Here is an 18,900-nt window from a genome sequence, read left to right as displayed (position 1 = left end):
ACCTTGGCCAAATGTCATCGGGGATCGGAACTGTTCAGCCCAAGAGGCTTGCTTTGTGCATAGGGGCAGAGGAGGTTCGGAAGGATCCGATCTCCTTTCTGGATCAAGGGCCTAGGGCCATGTTGAGGAGCTACAGGGCTGTCAGTCAGACCGTGCCCAGTCCTTCCCGGGGAGCCTGCACTCACACCGTGTGTCATCGCATAGCACTTAATTTCTGATATCGAAAAGGAAAGGTTGACCTCCTGCCAGTAAGAACTCTGTGTCTGGCTGGTTTCTGTCGCCATGGGACCATTGCCCTGCTCTCTACCCACCCCTTCCGGGAAAGCCTGAGCTACCTACCCCCTGAGACACTCAGGGACCGTGCGTGTAAAGTTCATTCACCGAGCAGGTTGGGGCACAACGATACTCCAAGACTAAAATACCAGAGCCTGAATCTGAAGACTCGCCAGGAGCAAGAGCCTACCTTGTGAGTCACAAGGGCCTCTCTATCCACAGATGGGAATGGCTTGAAACCTGGCCAGAGCTTGACACTTTGCTGACCATATTGACGTTGGGGTGCATGACGTTGCTCACGGGACTCCCTGGTACAGCTAGTGGGTGTTCCATTTCTCTTCAGGCCACAGGTCTTTTTCACTCCTTGGAACCCACACTTGCCCAGGGAGTTGTGCTAGTAACATCAGCTCCAGCTTCTTTCTGTTTTCACCTGAGATGAAGAACTTTAGCCCTCAGTGTATCTTTTCCATTTTCTTACACGTATCCTCACCGTGTGTTCATTGGGAGACATTCGTGCTGGAGTCGGGCAGCCTTTGTCTCCACTTTGATTGGTGGAGTCTTGCCAAGTTCCCATCGATTTGGAATGGCTTGAGGAACTGATGCTCTTCTGGTGTCTGCCAGATGTATCTTGGGAACAGGAGGTACTGGGGACATGAATGTGTGAAGCACAAGAGGCTTGCTCGTGGGTAGTGGCAGGTGATATTGAGAGACGGTTGGCCTCACTGCTGTGGCAAAAGTTGACAGAGATGTGGCCTTTAGGGCCACGGTCAGAAGGGGAAAAAAAATCACATAGATAGGGCTAGCTAGTCTTCTTTTCTTTCATACTTTACTGATAAATTAGATTCCATACAACACCCAGTGCTCATCCCAACAAGCCCTCCTCAATGCCCATCACCCATTTTCCCTCTCCCCCACCACCCATCCACCCTCCATTTGTTCTCTGTATTTAAGAGTCTCTTATGGTTTGCCTCCATCCCTCTCTGTTTGTAACTATTTTTTCCCCTTCCCTTCCCCTCGGTCTTCTCTTAAGCTTCTCAGGAAGCACATGTGAGTGAAAACATATGATACGTATCCTCCTCTGACTGACTTATGTCGCTCAGCATACAACCTTCCCGTTGCATCCACGTTGCTGCCAATGACATGCTTTCACTCTTTCTCTTTGCACGTAGGGCCGATTAACTCCCAGTGAGCACACGTGAAGGTTGTTTTCAACCCCCCGAACAACTAATTTCTGATGTCAACGAAAACATGTTGTCCTCCTCAAACCGTTGGGCGTTGAAGTCTCTTGTTGGTGCAGTGACTATTACTGTGCTCTTTGCCCCCGCCATAGACTGCCTCAACATCCTGCTTTTGGAGACTTTCAGGGATCCTGCATGCCCAGTCGTTGCGCCAGCAGGTGATCGTCAAAGAAACGACTCAAAAAGAACTAAACAGAATCAGAACCCAGTCCTACACACTTGGGCATCGGCTCGTATGGAGACTCTGCCCTCCAGATCACCACTGCTTTTACCCACGGACAGGAAAAGCTGCAAAGCTGGCAAGTGCCCCACCCCCCCTACACTGTTTGATGTCAGATGTTGGGGGTTTCTTTTGCTGCATTGAAGCTCCCAGGTGTAACTAAAATAGGTTCTATTTCTCTACAACCCACAGGTTTTCCATAGTCATAGGACATGAAGCTTCCCTGGGCAATTGTGCCGGTCACTTCCTTCACAGATTTATTTTAGTATCATCTGGGACAGAGAGTTGGGACCCAACTGTATCCCTTCTGATTCCCTTGATCTCTTCCTAATCCGGTTTTCCAGTGAGGGACTGAGTTTCCTAGCCTGGAACTATGTCTCTCTGATTTTAAGTGTGGAGTCCTGCTACGTTGCCCTAGATCCAAGGGAACATGGACAGTGGGTTCTCCATGGGCTCACCTGTGACACCTCTCTTGGCAAGAGAAGGCAAAAAGTCTTCTGGGATGGGGCAAGTGGTATTGGGAGGGAGCCATCTTCACTTGTGTGCAAGGGGAGTTGGAGATCAGAGGTCAGAGTCAGGAACCATGTAACTGTTACTCAGAGAGTGCCCAGCATTCACAAGCAGCTAACCCATGGCGATTCCCAAGGACACATTGCCCTCCCTTACTGAGACCTGTGTGCTTGTTAGCCGGAGGGCTGTCGGTGACCCTGTTCCACAGGTCGCTGTGAGGTAACCACATGATGAGAAGTCCAGTGTTGGAGCATGAGCATTGTTCTTCCCCAGGTGGTCAGGGCAGACAGTCCATTCAAAGACTCGGGGACCAGAGCCCAATTCCACAGACATGGCTGCCAGCCAGCACAGAGAAGCCAACGCTGAGATAGATCACGAGGGCCTCTGCCCACCGGTTGTGAGTGGAAGGCCAGAGCCAGAAGCCTTCCTGCCCTACGTAGCTCAGGATGCAGTGCGCTTGTGATCGGTGCTTCCTTTCATGCCAACCCCACAGACGTTTCCTTCTTACCCTCAGGACACCTAGCTTGCCTGGAAAATAGTGGTCATGTCCGCAGTCCCATCTTAATTCCATTTTCATCTGAGCTGAACAACTTATGTCCCCAGTGTGTTTCTTCTCACTTGTTATTCTTATTTTGATTATGATTATCATCATAATCATCATTGTTATTTATTGACCAGTTCCTCCCTGTGGAGCTTTGGTGGAAGCAGTCTGGAAGCCTCCCTTCTGATTTTTCATTGTCAACTCCTTTAAAGCAGAGTCCCTGGATGGGGGACAGTTTGGAAAATCAGTGCCTCATGGGCTTCCCTGGCAAACGTACACTGGCAACAGGAAGCAGGTACCCCAGTGCGTTGCAAAGCATTGAGCACAAGAGGTTTGCCTGTGGACAAAAGGCCGGGTGGAAAGCAGGCTGCCTTCCTTCTAGGGCAAAGGAAATATATCAGCAGGAAGGAGTCAGGAGCAACGCGGCTGCCACCCAGACAGCAATCTCTGGCAGCTTCTCTGACTGAGAAGCTAATTTCACTTAGCATAATATCCTCCAGTTCCATCCACCTAGTTGCAAATGGCAAGATTCCGTTCATTTTGATAAGGCACAGACCTCTCTTCCTGGCGGAAGGTGAGAGGCTGCTCACAGGTCTCTCTCTGAAACCCAGCGATCCACTGAGGAAATCCCAGGCATCTGGAGGGATCCGTGTGTAACATGATGAAGAGTAAAAACGTCAGGAGGACGTCTGATGCCAGGGCAAGCCGTCAGGCGTGCAGACCTCTTCAGGACTCCAGGACATCCTCCCACACTTCACACGGCTTTGTGAAGAAATCCGAAGGAGGGAAGGAGGAAGTGCATTTGACTAACCAAATAGCTCAACCGGTTTTCAGACACATTGAGAAAATACAGAAAATGACACGTTTCCAAAGATTTGTAGCTGCATAAAGTTCTCTCTTCGTGCAAACGGAAATCACTGCTGCAACCTGCCAGCATACATCTCCTCATGGCCTCCAGGGTTTGTTCCTCGTAAATGATGACTTTGCTACAAGTAATAAATTCTATTACTGTGAGTTAAACATGTACTCACACATGCAAACACAACACACAAAAGGGCCACCAGGGTGGCCCACTAGGTCAAGCGTCCAACTTTCGACTCAGGTCATGATCTCGAGGTTTGTGGGTTCGAGCCCTTCGTCCAGCTCTGTGCTGTAAACTGGGAGCCTGGAGCCTGCTTCTGATTCTGTCTCCCTGTCTCTCTGCTCCTCCCCTGCTCACACCCTGTCTCCCTCTCTCAAAAAGGAATAAACACAAATAAATAAATAAATAAATAACCCAAGTAATCCTCTCTGGAGGGACCGTGTTGCAGCTGGGAGACAATCACAGCACAGGGAATGCTGTCTGCATGAAAAGCAGGGAGATTCTGGGAGCAAAGGGAGAAGCCGGCTGCAATTCTAATGAACAGTAATGCTTACTGCCCAGAGATCAAGACACCGATCCGTCAAGCCACCGACTCCCCACCAACTCCCAGAAATGATACAGCAGCCTCGACAGGCACCCCACGGTTAGACATTACAGAGCAGAGAAACAAAGTGCCCTCTTTCCCTAGAAACAAGCCAGTCTCAAGCACATGCCACTTACATCCACGAATCACTCTGTCACACACAAGAACCACAGGGTCCCCGGCATCCCATCTACACATCCATTTGGTCAAGCACATCACTGAGCCCGGCCCAGGCTCGAAGGGAGGCCTTAGACTCCACCTCTCAAAGGGAGTAGTAGCGAAGCACCTACCTCCCATCGTGACTTTGATGTCATCATAGGCCACCTCTCAGCAAGTCTACGATGTCACTGCTTGTAGGACACATCCTGATGTCACACGAATCAAAATGTGAAAGCAGGGTCAAGACGGGATCGTGATGTAGCACTTGCATGCTGATTTGTGAGAGGAGACATGTCTCCACTGCCAGTGCAGCTCAAAGTTCGAACCCGGGCTACTTTACGTTCCAAAGTGAGGGCCAGGGAGCAGTCGTTCCAGGCTGAGACCATCTATCGCATGGAGGGGATCCCTAAACAACCACTAATGTTTTCTATTCTAGAAACTTCTGCACAAATGCCAAAGGAAGATGTACAGTAAACCCTCATGAACGCATCACCCATCTTCCACCAGTATCAAACCACATGGTCACTTAATCATTGATGCATACCCTGACCTAACCCAGGGCGTCGAATTCCCAGAAGGTGGGTGAGTTCACGTGTAAATGCTGGGACATACGGTGGCACCGTGAGCCCTTTGTGTTGTCCTCCTTGCAATCCACGTGGCTGAGCGATACATATCGCTTTATTACCTAGATGCCACCGGGTAAATCTGAAATGGATTTGCCAGGGCTCACACTGGCCACCAATGAGTTTGTAGGGAAGCAAGGGGAGGAACGGTTAGAATAGTATCACATGGGGTAGGGAGGGGAGTAAAAACCAAGGTGGGGGCAACCACAGTTTCTCTTGAAATAATGAGTGTGGTGGCACTTTGGGCAAAACGTTAAAAACAGGGGCCCCTGGGTGGCTCAGCTAGTTGAGTGTCCAACTTCGGTTCAGGTCATCATCTTATCATTGATGAGTTCAAGCCCTGCGTCAAGCTCTATACTGACAGCCCGGAGCATGGAGCCTGTTTTGGATTCTATGTCTCCCTGTATCTCTGCCCCTCCCCCAGTAGCATTCTGTGTGTGTGTCTCTCTCTCCCTCTCAAAAATAAACAAACATTAAAACATTTGAAAAAGGAAAACAAAAAACCAGGGTCACTCAGCTGCCACTCGGGGGAGTATACAACTCTTGTAGGAGGGTCACGGGTCTGTGCAGACGTTATTTAAAATCTTTAAAAAGTAAATCGAAATTAGGGGCACCTGCGTGGCTCAGTCTGTTTAGCATCTGACTCTTGATTTCAGCTCACATCATGATCTTTTTGTTGGTGAGAGTTGTGTCCCATGTCGGGTTTGTGCTGACAGTGAGGAACCTGCTTGGGATTGTCTCTCCCTCTCCTCTGCCCCTCCTCCTCTCTCTCTCTCTCTCTCTCTCTCTCTCTGTCCCTCTCAAAATGAATACAATTTTTACAAAATTTAAAAGGTAACGTAAATGGAAAAGAAAATAAGGTGTTGGAGACGAAGACACCCTCAACCCTCTATTTGTGCAATGTGACAATCCCTCAGTCACTGCTTTAGTTACAAGTTAAATATTTTGTTAATTTTATATTTTTTACGTTCATTTTGAGAGCAAGCACTTGCGTGAACGGGAGAGGGGAGAGAGAGAATGCCAAGCAGGGTCCGTGCTGTCAGCGTAGAGACCGATGCCATGCTCAAACCCCACAAACCGTGAGACTATGACCTGAGAAGAGATCGAGAGGCAGACGCTCAACCAACTGAGCCACACCGGCACCCCTAGTTAAGAATTTGTAAAGCAATTTCCACTATTTTATTCTCATTATAAGTTTAAAAATAGCTTTTACTTAATTTTCTTAGAGCATCGTGGCCTGAAAACCAGAGCCATGGCACTGAGGCCTGGAGTGTAAGCTGTGGGCCGCCCCCCAGCGCCAGGGGAGAAAGGTTCTGTTGGCCTCCTCTGAGGATGGCTGGCCGGATGCACCGAAGACACTCCAAGCCAGTGGGACGGTGGCCGCCGCTTGCGCAGGAGAGGCCGACGTACCCTCTAACTGCTGGATGTGTCCCGGTACGTGTCCCCGAAACCCTGTGGGCGGCCCCCATGGCCATGGCTCACAGCGGACGGAGGCCTTGGAGGCGGCACAGTGGGACACAGGCCAACCTGCACCTGGCCCTCACCACAGCCCAGCCTGGCTGGCATCCTGGCGTCCAGGCCTGATGCTGCTTCCTCTCGCGTGTGGGCAGGATGGTTTCCTCTTGCATCGCTGTCTCCCCACACGTCCTTGTACCTGTCCAGAGTGCTTTCTGTCTCAGTAGCCCCTGAAAGTGTCTTCTACCAACGCAGAGCCCCCCCACCCACCGGGCACACACACACATTCGTGGCCAGGAGAGGCTCGGCACACTCGAGTGAGAAGATCAACTGGAAGTAATCCCGATGCGTGCCAGAGGTCCTCTTGACCATTGTCCGCTGTCTTCTGCTGTCTTCCTGGACAGTCCAGGGCCCTTCCTGTGACTCGAGAGTCCTCTTCCCTTGGGAGGGTGGGGCTCGCCCTCCCCACCCTGATGGCTCTGGGACAGGACCAGGCAAGGCAGGCCTTCTCCAGAAACAGGTGGACTGAGGAGGTGGGGTGAGCAGTGGGCCCCCTGCAGGCACATCTATGTCCAAATCTCTGGAACCTGTGCATGAGACTTTATTTGGGAAAGGGGTCTTTGTAGGTGCAGCTAAGCGGAGGACCTTGACACCACCCTGCGGTCCTCAGGAGGGAAGGTGCAAGGACGGATGTTCTTACGAGAGGCGGCAGGTAAGATACACTGAGGGAGGACAGGACAGTGGGCAGCAAGCAGCGAGGCTGGCAGGCCGCAGCCTCCCCGCCCCCCACCAGTTTCTGCCCAAGCAATGGTGGCTGAAGACACAGCGCTGGCCTCGAGGCAGGACTGGAAAAGGTGCAACAGGAAGACAAGGACAAGAAACAGCACAATCCGGGCCACTTGTTCCCACTGAGGAGTCAAGCGACAGGAAGGTAAGAGAGAGCAGAGCTCGGAGATCTTGAGAAACACCATCAAGCGAAGCCGTATCGGCAAGAAGGAGGAAACAACCCCACTTGCGCGTGTGCCTGCTGCCCCTCTGCAGAGGACATGGGGACAGATCACTCCCCGGACCACGGAGCACCCTTCTGGGGGGCTGAGGGCTCAGCTAGCAATAGGCGAGGAAGAACACGTGAAGCCACAATCACCTTCAGATCACACGATGTGACACTGGAGACAGGACCTGAAGGGCAGCAGTGATGAGGGTTTAGTGACCTCCAGTAGGAGTTTCTAGCAGCGGGGGAGTCAAGGGTCTTCGGTGGGACCTGGTGGGACTGTGGAAAGGCCTGCAAGCCCCGGACGTTCAGTGTGGAGTGAGTACAACCAAGTATGGCTAAGGAGTGTTCTCAGAGAGGCGAAAGCTCTCGACATCTGCTCGGCGCTTGGTCTGTTTCTCAACTGACATTTGTTTTTTAGGCACGAGTGGAACCACCAAATCAAGTTTTAATAAAACATCTGCAACTTAATGTACCTGGGGTGAACTGATCTGTTTCCAGAAACTTTCAGATGCCTAAGGCTTGCCCAGCTTTGGTGGGGAAGAGCAGATTGTTACATGTAAAAAGCAAGGAAGCACTCCGTTGTTCCAAAGCTCACACTTAACACGAAGGACTAGGAAGTGCAGAAAAAAAATAAAAATAAAAAATCAGCCAGCACAGATTCTGAGCAGGAAGACAACAACCTAACTACGCCCTAACGGAAGAAAGACGGGAAGGATTACTCCACAAAAAGGGAACGCAGCATTCAGAGGAGTAGCCGATCAGTCCTGGCAGGAGAGACAGTCCAGGAAGATGAAACCCAGTGATCGTCAGCTGTGCCCACCACACACGGACCACGGGTCAAGGTGTCCATCCGCCAACCCGATGGCCACGTGCTCTCCGTGGCGGGGAGGGAAGGAACCGTCCCAGAGTCGCCCGAGCGACAGGGATCTTGTGCCAGAGCCTCATGAGTTGGCCTGGTGGTGGCTGCCAGCCCCCGGTGCGGGCAGACCCTCCCGCCTGCCACACTGGCTGGTGTGAGACTCAGCACTGGGTCTGAGCTTCGGGAGAAGCAGCCTAGTGGGTTCCAGGGGCTGAGACGATGGGGAAGGATGCGGCCCTGGGCACTTCTTGGGACCTTGAGAGGACAGCAGCAGGACAGGAAAGCCCACACAGAGGATGGAAGAGGAGTGGAGACTGGGTGGAAAGCACGCGCCTGTACACACATGCGCACACGCACACACTCCAGTCTCCTGGGGTCCTGGAGGAAGAGCAGCCTCAGCTGGCCCTGACCGTGGAAGAGTCGCCCTGCCCCGTTGGCCTATTGCCTGGGCCCCCGGCTGCACTGATTCCGGGGCCGCTACCCTAGGGTCTGGGCACTTGGCCCTCCTGTGGAGGACACCCCTGTCCTGAACTTCCACTCCCAGCTGTGGTATTCCATCAGCTGGTTTCCACACTACTACTTCCACGTGGCAGAAGTGCCTTCATGGCCCCGAGCACCAGAGAAAACCACGGCAGCCACTTCTCAAGTCAATGGCAGCTTGTTCTCACTAGTCTTTATTGGCAGTGGGAAACGCTCCACTACTGCCTTGAAAGCCAGCAATAAATAATACCGTGAGAAAAATAGTTCAAAGTAGACGGTACCTACTCTGGCATACAATCAGGAAGTTCACAAAAGATTAATAGAAAAACACAGGGAAACTGTCAAACGTCCAATGAAAAGCAGAAACGACATGTAAAGAGACATGTCGTTTCTATCTCTGTACCAGCTGCATAAGAAATAAGGCACCATGATCTGAGCACATTCCTGGGTGGCTTTTTTATATGCCACCTCAAAATTATAAGTTACGTTGGCTACTCGTATAACCTGAAATGGCTGTCTCCTCAAAATCTACACATGGAGATGGGGCGCCTGGGTGGCTCAGTCACTTAAGCGTTCGACTTCAGCTCAGCTCACGATCTCACAGTTTGTGAGTTCGAGCCCCACGTCGGGCCCCGTGCTGACAGACAGCTCGGAGCCTGGAGCCTGCTTCGGATTCTGTGTCTTCTCCTGTCTCTGCAGCATCCATGCTCATGCTCTGTCTCTCTCTCTGTCTTTCAATAATAAAGAAACATAAAAAAATTAAATAAAATCTACAAATGGAGAATGAGGTCCACTCCGTAAACTTGTTTACAAACAAATCTAAACAGCTGATTTCCGTAAGAACAATAAGGCCTTTATTAGAGTTGCACTACATTGTTTCCAGGATCTTGCATCTTGCTCTGTGCTGAGCACCCAGCGCCCTGGCCCGAGGTGGGAGACCAGTGCACCCTGATTGGTCCTCTGAGAGTTCTGCTGCCAGGGGTCTAAGGTTCGGGTTGGGGGGGGGGGAGAAGGGGGTGGGCAGGGTTTCGGGGAAGAGGTGGCCAGGTTGCCCCACCCAGGCTTTCTGGGGCCTCAGCTCCCAGGTTGTGCGGGTCACTGCAGGCAAACTGCCCAGGCCCCCGGGGACCAGGCTCAGAAACAGCATACCGGCCCTGGGAGATTGTCACAGTGTTTCAATCAGCTTTCCACTCCAAGTTTCTTTAGCTGATAGTTAACACCAGATATTTTTAATCTGTTCACACTGCAGAAGAAAGCATTGCTTGCTAGAAAAAGTGTAGTTAAGGTGAGTCATTAAAATACAATGACAATTGCTGCAAATTAAGTCTGATTATATCAAAACCATGGTTGTAGAGCTAAGGGACATTCGTAAAGGATAATGCAGGCTGTGTCACGGTGATTTGACAAACGTGGTAAAATCCTTTTCTCTGTCAGGGCTTCTTAACAAACAATTAAACAATGATAATTACAATACATGCACAGGTTATAAAAGCCCTGTATTTGTCGTAGGATTTATACATACAACCATGATAGTACATACACTTGAAAGACTAAACTGCGATATAAGAACATCAATTGATTCCAAAGGATATTTATAGCCCGGATATACATGAAAGTAAGGAACTATCTATAGGGAGTGACAAATTTACAGAAATGTACGAAACATTACATGCTAAATGAGTTTCTCGATCCTATTCACGAATTTTTCAGTAATTAAATACTGTAAGAAAATATCTCAGGGTCCATATAACAAGGATTAACAGATGAAAGATCTGGTTGAAGTTTCAAATGTAGTCACTGCTGGGCTCTGTGTGCTGCAAGACCATCGGTAGAAGCAGTGTGGGTAAACTGCAAGATAAAGGAAAGAATCAGTCTTAAGACATCAGCCCGAAAAGCACCTTCCAGGGCCCCAGGTGGGGCCTAGCGCGTGCCCCCCGTCCCCAAAGACCTTCCTGGCTGAAGAGATTTGAGAATCTAGAGAAAATATGAAGCATTTTGCATGACCAATGAGAATCATTCGATTGAGTTCATACTGGCTTAAGACTGAAAGTTACCAAATTAAAAAAAAAACAAGATGAAGGAATCAATCAACTATTCTTTTTTTTTTTTTTTCAGGATTTTAAGTAATCTCCATTCTAAAATGGGGCTCAAACTCACTACCCTAAGTTCAAGTGTCATAGGCTCCACCTGGCCTCCAGCCAGGAGCTCCCAACAATCAAACACTGTGGCTGAGACAGGAAAACAGAATGAGAGCAGCACAAAGCCCACCCCCCGAGGCCCTCAGAGCAGGGAGAAGAGGGCTGGGCTCTGGGGCCCACACCCGAAATCTCCAAGTTCAAACTCAGCCCCTCAGAGGGCAATGTGCTTCCGCTTTTAAAAGCTAATCTCTCAACTGAGAGGCCACCAGCGTCACTCACGTGAGGACTAGAATCCTCTTGGGCCTGGTTCATTCAAGAAGGTGTGCGTAAAACAAGCCAGCCAGGGCCTGCTGACCTAGGAGCTCCAGCAGACCAGGCAAAGGCCAGTGCCACTTGCTCCCGAACGACCAGGAAGGTCAGCTCAGACCTGGAAAATCTCCTACTGCTCCGACAGCAAGCCTGCCTCCCTACCACAAAAGACATTAGCAGACACTGAAGCCAAACTTCTTTTTTTACGAAAAGAGTGGAAATACAGTTTTCTCCGGAAAAACTGAGAACACACCAACCTCTTTAAGTGTAAGCACACAAACACCAGAATCCTCTTAGCAGGTGTAGAGAAGCTCGTGTGTGTGTGTGTGTGTGTGTGTGTGTGTGTGTGTGCGCGCGCGCGCGCGCGTATGTGTATGTGTGTGTGAGTCTGTCTATGTGTGTCTGCGTGTCTGTGTATTTCTGAAAGTCCCTAAGTGAGCCTGCTGCGGCTGTCCTGGCTCACACGGACATTGCGCAGACAGGACACAGGGTGTCCGACTGTGGCCTGCATGGACGGTGCCCTCTACTCACCAACAGGAGGCGTCGGCAGGATTAAGACATGACTGGCTGAATCCAGCCTCTGTGGTGCAGATACTATGCCTGCTCCAAGCAACACAAGGGGCAGCGTGCAAATGCAGCATGCGGTTAGTCTTAAAATAGCACATGAGGGCACAAATACAGCCACACACATTCTAAACCACAGCAGCAACCACTGAGGGCTCCCGGGGCACTTCTGAGTGGGGTTCTCTCCACCCGCAAGCAGCCGGGGGAGTCCCCGGGAGTTCACTCTCAAATAGCAATGGGGCAGTAGAGGCCATGAAAACACTTTCGCCGTGTCCATCTGCCATCTTGGGAAAGAGGGGCCAGGGCTGCCCATCACATACGTAGCTCTGCGAGTGTCGCTCTGAGGCTGGTCCAACGCTCTGAGGACACCCACGATGCCTAGTTGTAGTAGTTGAGAGAATACGCTAATATTCCATCAGATAGAAAAGTTAAAAAAATCTCTTTCACTGTGAAACTTTGATAAGCAGAAGTGAGGAGTAACCTTAGATCATTTGAGCCTGAGCATGCCACAGCATCTGAACGCCTTGTTACATATGAAGTCGGCCATTCTCCATCAGTGTTCACATTCCAACCCAAGAGCCTCCCATACCTCCGCCAAGAGGCTGGGGCAGAGCAGCACGTCACATACAGACCAGCAGCGTCTTCTCTGGCTGCATAGAGGACAGAGAGGAAGTGACCCAGAAGCCTGCAGGGAGAGTCTCTGCTGACCCAGCAGGTAAGTCAAGAGTGTCTTGATCCACATTGCTATCTCTAAGAAGGTGCCCTCCTGAAGCTTCTATCATCATCCTGGGAAATTACAGGACCCATTGTGAAATAAAAACCAAAAATATATAGTAAGGTCACCAGCCCTTTAAAATGACCTCACTCTGCAAGTTTGTTTACAGCTGTTTACCCCCATTCCTGACAGCCATTGGGGGCCCCCTGCCCAGACGGCTGCCCCAGGCGGTAAAGGGAGGCAGGGCCATATTTGTGCCAGGACCCTGACCGGGCACAAGTCAGGACAGTCCTGGGCTGACTGGACCTGCCGCACTGTCTTTGTGAAATCACCTTCTTGCTATACAAGATACTACCTTTTTGTTTTCAAAACAGTCTTTAAGCTGCGGACAGTGCCACACGCTAGGACAGTCCCACCGCACCCTTTCACGTGTCCTATTCTCGTCACACTCGAGTGTTCTTATGGCAATGAAGACAGTCTTAAGTAGTGGTGTGGGAGTAAATCAGTCCTGGTGTTGTATAAGGAGAAATCAACACTTCGTGTCTTGTTCAATAAACGACTGTAACCTTCCCCCAGAGCACAGGGCCCTGGACTGCAGAGAGACCTCCAGGCGCCCCCAAACGCAACTTACAGGCTCTACTGCCAGGCTGCCGTCAACGTGTTATGATGTGAAAAATATTTCTCAAGACTATCAAAAGTCAAATACCAAAAGGAAAGAAACCAAACTCCTCACCTCTGTTAAAATATTGGTTTCTCAATAGCCCATTGGTTTGGGTGTTTTCTACGTTTTTGCAGGTACATTTATTTATTTTTGAAAGAGACACAAACAGTATGAGTTGTGGAAGGGCAGAGAGCTAGGGAGAGAGAGAATCCCAAGCAGAATCCCCATTGTCACCGCTGAGCCCAATGGGAGGCCCAAACTCACGAAGTGTGAGATCATGACCTGAGCCGAAAGCAAGACTCAGATGCTTAAATGATTGAGCTACCAGGCACCCCTGTTTGTTAGATTTTCAGAGAGAGAGGGAGAGAGAGAGAGAGAGAGAGAGAGAGAGAGAGAGAACGATTGTGTGTGAGTGAGATAGGGGCAGATAGAAAGGGTGACAGGGGACCCAAAGCAGGCTCCACGCAGACAGCAGCCAGCCCCATGCTGGCCTCAGACTCACAAGCAGTGTGATCATGACCTGAGCCAAAGTCAGACACTTAACCAACTGAGCCACACAGGCGCCCCAAAGCTCATTTGTTAATAAATTAAGAGCTAAGCTTAACTTGTAAGGTAAAATTATCTCCGCATTTGGAAGAGTAGTCTGGTACGTGATCCCTACAAACATAATAATCTACGTTCCTTTTGTTTTTTTTGTTTTTTTTTTTTTTTTTTTATTTTACTTTTAGGAAATCTCTACCCCCAGCACAGGGCTCAAAGTCACAACCCAGAGATTATGAGTCACGCTGTCCTCTGACTCAGCCAGCCAGGCATCCCCAAATATAATACTTAACAGTTAACGCAAATTTAGATATCATTAGGCTGAAAACTTATTTCACCAACCCTTTGGTCAGTCGCCATGACCAAAAGGTGGTTCGACTCCCATTCCAAGATAGCACGAGCCTGAAATCACGAGCCGACACCCCAAAAGTTAATGTCAATCTAAAGGATGACAACATATTGCAATTGCGTCGAAACCAAGACTTCAAACTCAAAACAATACCCATTGAATCCTAATAGTGTATTTTCAATCAGAGATGTTAATGTGGAGTCCATTAATGGGCTTGATTTACTTATCTTTGAGAGGCAGAGAGACAGCATGAGCAGGGGAGGGGCAGAGAGAGATGGAGAGAGAGAATCCCAAGCCGACTCCAAGTTGTCGGCACGGAGCCCGACTTGGGGCTCGACGCCACCAACTATGAGATCATGACCTGAGCCCAAAGCAAGGGTCGAGCGCCGAATCATCTGAGCCCCCCAGGAAGCCCACAGGAATGGGCCTTTGGGGAGAGGGGTCCATGCTCTCCGGGAAATTAGACAAGGGTGCCGTGGAGGGGGGTTTGCAGAGGGGACACTGAGGGCATTCCCAAAGGTGTACAGTGTTCTGTAGAAGGATCGAAAGAGTCCTGATTCTCCACTGAGCCCATGAGTCGAACAGAATTCCACAGGGAAATCAGAAACAGAAGCCATGAAACTTCCACGTGGCACACGAAGTAAGAGTGTTTCTCTCTCCACATAAGAGCTAAATGCACGCCAGTCTCACGAGCCTGTGAGGGGAAGGGACAGGCAGAGCTCAGGCAGGAGGAGGCAGCACCGAGGACTCCGTGCCGCGCAAAACAGACCGGGTTTGGCGAGAGAGGACTAGCTGTGCGGTGAAGCTACGCGCTGCCTTGCTCTAATACAGGCTGCGGGGTCTCCAGCAGGAGAGCAGTGGGCGGGTGCAGACGGCCCGGTGTCACCTGTGTGTGCTGGGTCGGGATCTGCACCAGAAGCGCCAGGGCGGTGACATCGAAGGTCCCATCTAAGGCCATCAACGTGCCGTGAACTCCACCGTCTACGCGATTGTTGGCATCCTCCTTAAGGCCGATCGATAGGACCCAGCGAATCCCCGGGTCCTTCCTCCAAACCAGCACCTCTGCCGACAGTAAACACCCATGGCCACGGTGGCTGCCGAAAGCTCTCTCCATCACATCCACACCCTGTAATGCAGGACAAGGATCTCCGCTGTGTGCCCCAAGCCTATGCTTCAGCTGCACACTCCGGGTGTTCTGGAAAACCTTCCTCCCGTCAGACAACACTGTTGGCCCCGAGCCTGGGCACCTTGTCACTTCAACACAAACGTCTCAGTTCTAATCGCAGAGCCCGCTTTGTGGACTCGGTTGAAAATCAGAGAAACCTGAAAAGACTCCCCAGCATATTAAGAGACTGTGACGGGACACCTCACTTTCATGCAAAGTAATAACTATTGCATTTGCTTTAGGACACATCGAAAAATCACCAGATGATTCACTAGTTACTTCTGGTGAAAGACGGCTTCTGTCAACTGTGAAGAGATTTAAAATGAAGTACACAGTACAGGAAACACATATACCCAGTTCATTTCCAAGGTCTTTCACTAGGTAAAATAACAGTTGTTCAAACACATGGACACGCTTAAAACACTTACAGATCGTTATCACATTTCTCTGTAATAACTCTGTAATAACTCTGAGACTCATTCTCCTGAGGCGGACATTGTCACCACTAGGCACCTTTCGTGGAGCCTTATGGGGCTCTACCTCACCGCCACCTCCCTGAGAACTTCACTCCTCATAGCCCACTGTACCCAGAAGCCTTACCAGAAACAGTCGGTTAACACATATTTTATAAGTGACGTGTATATGCTGTATTCCTTCATAAAACAAGGTAAATGTGATTAAGAAAACCATAAAGAGGAGAAAATACATTTACAATACTCTACTGGATGGAAACACATAACTTGCATACGAGTGGACCTGATCTTCAAACCCTGGCTGTTCAAGGGTCAACCGTATGTTTCTGGGACTGGCCGTGCATGTCCACAGAGACCACAGTATGATCCACTCTCAGACACTGCGTGATACCTATGGTAACACAGAACCCAAGTCAGCGATTTGAACATCTCAGCCCCGGAGAAAGTCACCTACACACACTCTGTGAAACTGAATCAAATGCTGGGGCAAACAACTCAATAAACGCTGTCCTCATACGACCAAGTACTTAAACCATACCTCCCGAAGATGACAAAATAAACGTAGGAAACACAGGGGAATGTTTTGGCCAATTTTGTGACCTCTGGACTTACAAGACATACACATTTCTGGGAGCAGTGGGTGTGAGAGCCAGAGGGCACTACCACGAATCTTAACGTTTTCATTACAGAAAGTATAAGGATGTGGAAGAAAACACACTGGCAACATCTAAGGGACCGAATTTTCCCAGCATGGTTCCAGGAGCAAAAGGCCCTGGAGGCCTTTTTATGTCCGTGGAGGACATAATACTGCTTTGCAGCTATAGAGTCTATTGACCAAACGAACAGCTACTGCTTGAAAAACAGGTACAGCTGAAAAGTGCTCAGCAAGGTGACAAGAAACACAATGCTTATTTTTTAAAGTTTTTGGTGTTTTTCAGCTTGTGCGCCCAATTTGCGGAGTCCCAGGGCACCTTGGGAAGGGTTTTCAATTCCGTGGCTCCAATTCAGCGGCTGTGGGGAAGCAGAGTGATGAAATGGGAGGTGGGGGGTGTCCACAGCCACGTGAGGTCTCCCGACACGGGGAGGGGTCCGCAGGCAGAGAGACCACGGATCTAGAGGAATGAGGCCAGTAAGACCACCCACACGCTGGAAACACGCAGGGGACACCAACCTGGTCATGCAGGCTCGTCGCTAGCGTGGCTGGGGTGGACCTTTTGTCTTCTGGTGAGCAACCAGCGGATGGATTTTGTGATGCCCTTCTTCTTGGGGGCGTGGTTCAGTGAGTCCCGGCTATTGCTAGTTTTGCTGAGGCTGCTCAAGGGGCCATCCCGAGAGCCCGGGGATCTGGGGGACGCACAGGAGAGCATCTTCCACGCGTGCTCGTCACACGACACACCGCCCCACGTGATTAGAAGCACAATCCCCCAGCTTCTAGGGAGGGCTGCGCCCTGGGAGCTGACACTCTCTCCCTCCCAAGTATTATCTGGAGTCCAAGCCCCTTGGGTTGAGAACGCTCGGCACCCCTCCCTGGCTGTGACCCGGGAGCACGGAGGACATGCACACCTGAGCCACCCCAGGGCGTGGTGCGAGTAACAGAGGGGCTGCTGGAGCTGCGTGGTGGGGGTGGGGGGAAGAGAGCATGGCTCCTGACAGCCCCACAGGGCACAGTGCGGCCCAGGGGAGGAGCCCTAGGGAGCATGTCACCCAGGATCCACCGGGAGGAAAAGGGAGGTCTCAGGACGGCTGGTGCGTAGGATCTGAGCAAACGAGGCTGCCCTACAGCCACCAGCATCACAAGACTCCGGTCTTTCCCACCTGCCTTTTGCTCTGCTGGCCACACCCAGGGCACCCAGGCAGGTATCCCAAGAACGCCGTGCACGTAAGCTCGGTTCATTGGCCTCTCTTTGGAATCGCTGTTCCGACCCTTTCTCCCCCATGTAGAGATCAAAGGTTTCTCAGAGCTGAAAACCAGCGCACAGGCATGTCTCCTACGATGCCTGTGCCCCTTACTTTGTGGCGTCCCTGATGTCCTCGTGGCTGGCCTTGTGCGGTGCCCCTTGCTGCAGCCTGTCCAAGCTCAGGGACCTCTGGGAAGAAGGAGCTGACGGTCCACATCGTGTCCTTGCCACACGATCTTGTGACTCTCCCTCCAAAGGCAGCAACTGTGGGGTGGAGAGGAGAGTGACATGAGTTCACCGTGCGCCCAGACAGAGGAGCACACGGCCCTGAAATCACAGCCAGCAACTCATTTGAAAAGCTATGAGCTGTGCTTTGTGCAGGGTCCAAAACGACTTCCTAGGATCGGCCTAACGCCAGGCGAAAGGGTGGATTCGCGTCCGGGCAGTGGGCCCACTGAGACCCCCAGCCCATCGGCACCGAGGGGTGTACCCTCCCCAGGACCTCGCACCACCAGGAGCCCGGCCACAGAAGGTAGAGGCGGAGACCCAAACCATGTCACCATACACCACGGCCAGCTGAGAAGGAAGGTGTTTGTTTCCTGACGCCGTTCAGGGCAAACCCTGGTGAGCACGGAGCCCTCCCGTGCACGATTGTCCAAAGCTCTTTGTTTGGGGGAAGTGGAGCGAGCTTGTGGCCTAACCCACTGTCACTTCTGGTAGCGATGCAAGGCTGGAACCTACGGGGACGTGTGTAAAGTGACAAGGCACCCAACCCCCTGACCCCACACTCGGGTCTGACTTCTGCTTCTCGGGGCCGTTTCGGGTGATGTTACAAACTGACGGACTCATCTGCAGCTTACAGACAGTCTGCTCGACACGGTGGAGACACAGTGTCCCGTGGCTGCCGTCACGACAAATGAACCCCTTCAGACTCCATTTTTCCTTCTGTGACAGGCGGTGGGTCTGCGGCTATGTGGCTGTGGGCCCTGGAAAGGACCGTGGGGCCACGGACCCGCCAGCGTTATGACCCTTGACAGGTCCTGGGGGTGAGGCAGGGCCGGATCTCACGAGACACACGTGTAGGACTGGCGAGACAGGCACAGCCAACTGGGTTTGTACCAGGACCTCCGAAGCTGCACGGGGCTCGGGACACCCATGGCGGTCAGCACCAAGCGGAGCTGAGCTCAGGGAAGACACAAGCTTCACCAACAGCTCCAAAACACCTGCCTCCTCTCCTGATTTCCTGACAATCGGCAGACAACAAAAGGCTACCTTAACAGGCTACAAATTA

General features: G+C 51.1%; 2 protein-coding genes and 1 long non-coding RNA gene across 4 annotated transcripts in view; 1 reads left to right on the top strand and 2 right to left on the bottom strand.

Annotated features, from left to right (window-relative positions):
• LOC147575926 (liprin-alpha-1-like) overlaps window positions 1-1,909 on the top strand; it is a 360,673-nt gene extending 358,764 nt beyond the window's left edge. Inside the window, exon 23 of the mRNA XM_086679725.1 lies at window positions 1,604-1,909. Coding sequence (XP_086535851.1) covers window positions 1,604-1,894 — 291 coding nt within the window. The 3' untranslated portion in view covers window positions 1,895-1,909. The remainder of the gene's footprint in view (window positions 1-1,603) is intronic.
• Window positions 1-18,900, bottom strand: part of LOC147575923 (liprin-alpha-1-like) — a 547,540-nt gene that overhangs the window by 377,974 nt on the left and 150,666 nt on the right. The window lies entirely within an intron of this gene.
• On the bottom strand, window positions 9,629-17,899 carry LOC147575925 (uncharacterized). 2 transcript variants are annotated; one of them, XR_015241606.1, is made up of 3 exons: window positions 17,722-17,899; window positions 16,883-17,055; window positions 9,629-10,645 (listed from the first exon to the last, which is right to left on the bottom strand). It is a non-coding gene; the product is annotated as an uncharacterized LOC147575925 (long non-coding RNA). The 2 variants fall into 2 exon arrangements; XR_015241607.1 differs by lacking the exon at window positions 9,629-10,645 and adding an exon at window positions 14,226-15,199.

The sequence above is a fragment of the Puma concolor genome, chromosome D2, assembly GCF_028749965.1.
Source record: "Puma concolor isolate L17-30 chromosome D2, mPumCon1.1.hap2, whole genome shotgun sequence".
NCBI classification, from domain to species: domain Eukaryota; kingdom Metazoa; phylum Chordata; class Mammalia; order Carnivora; family Felidae; genus Puma; species Puma concolor.
This window is presented reverse-complemented; position numbering and strand designations above follow the sequence as displayed.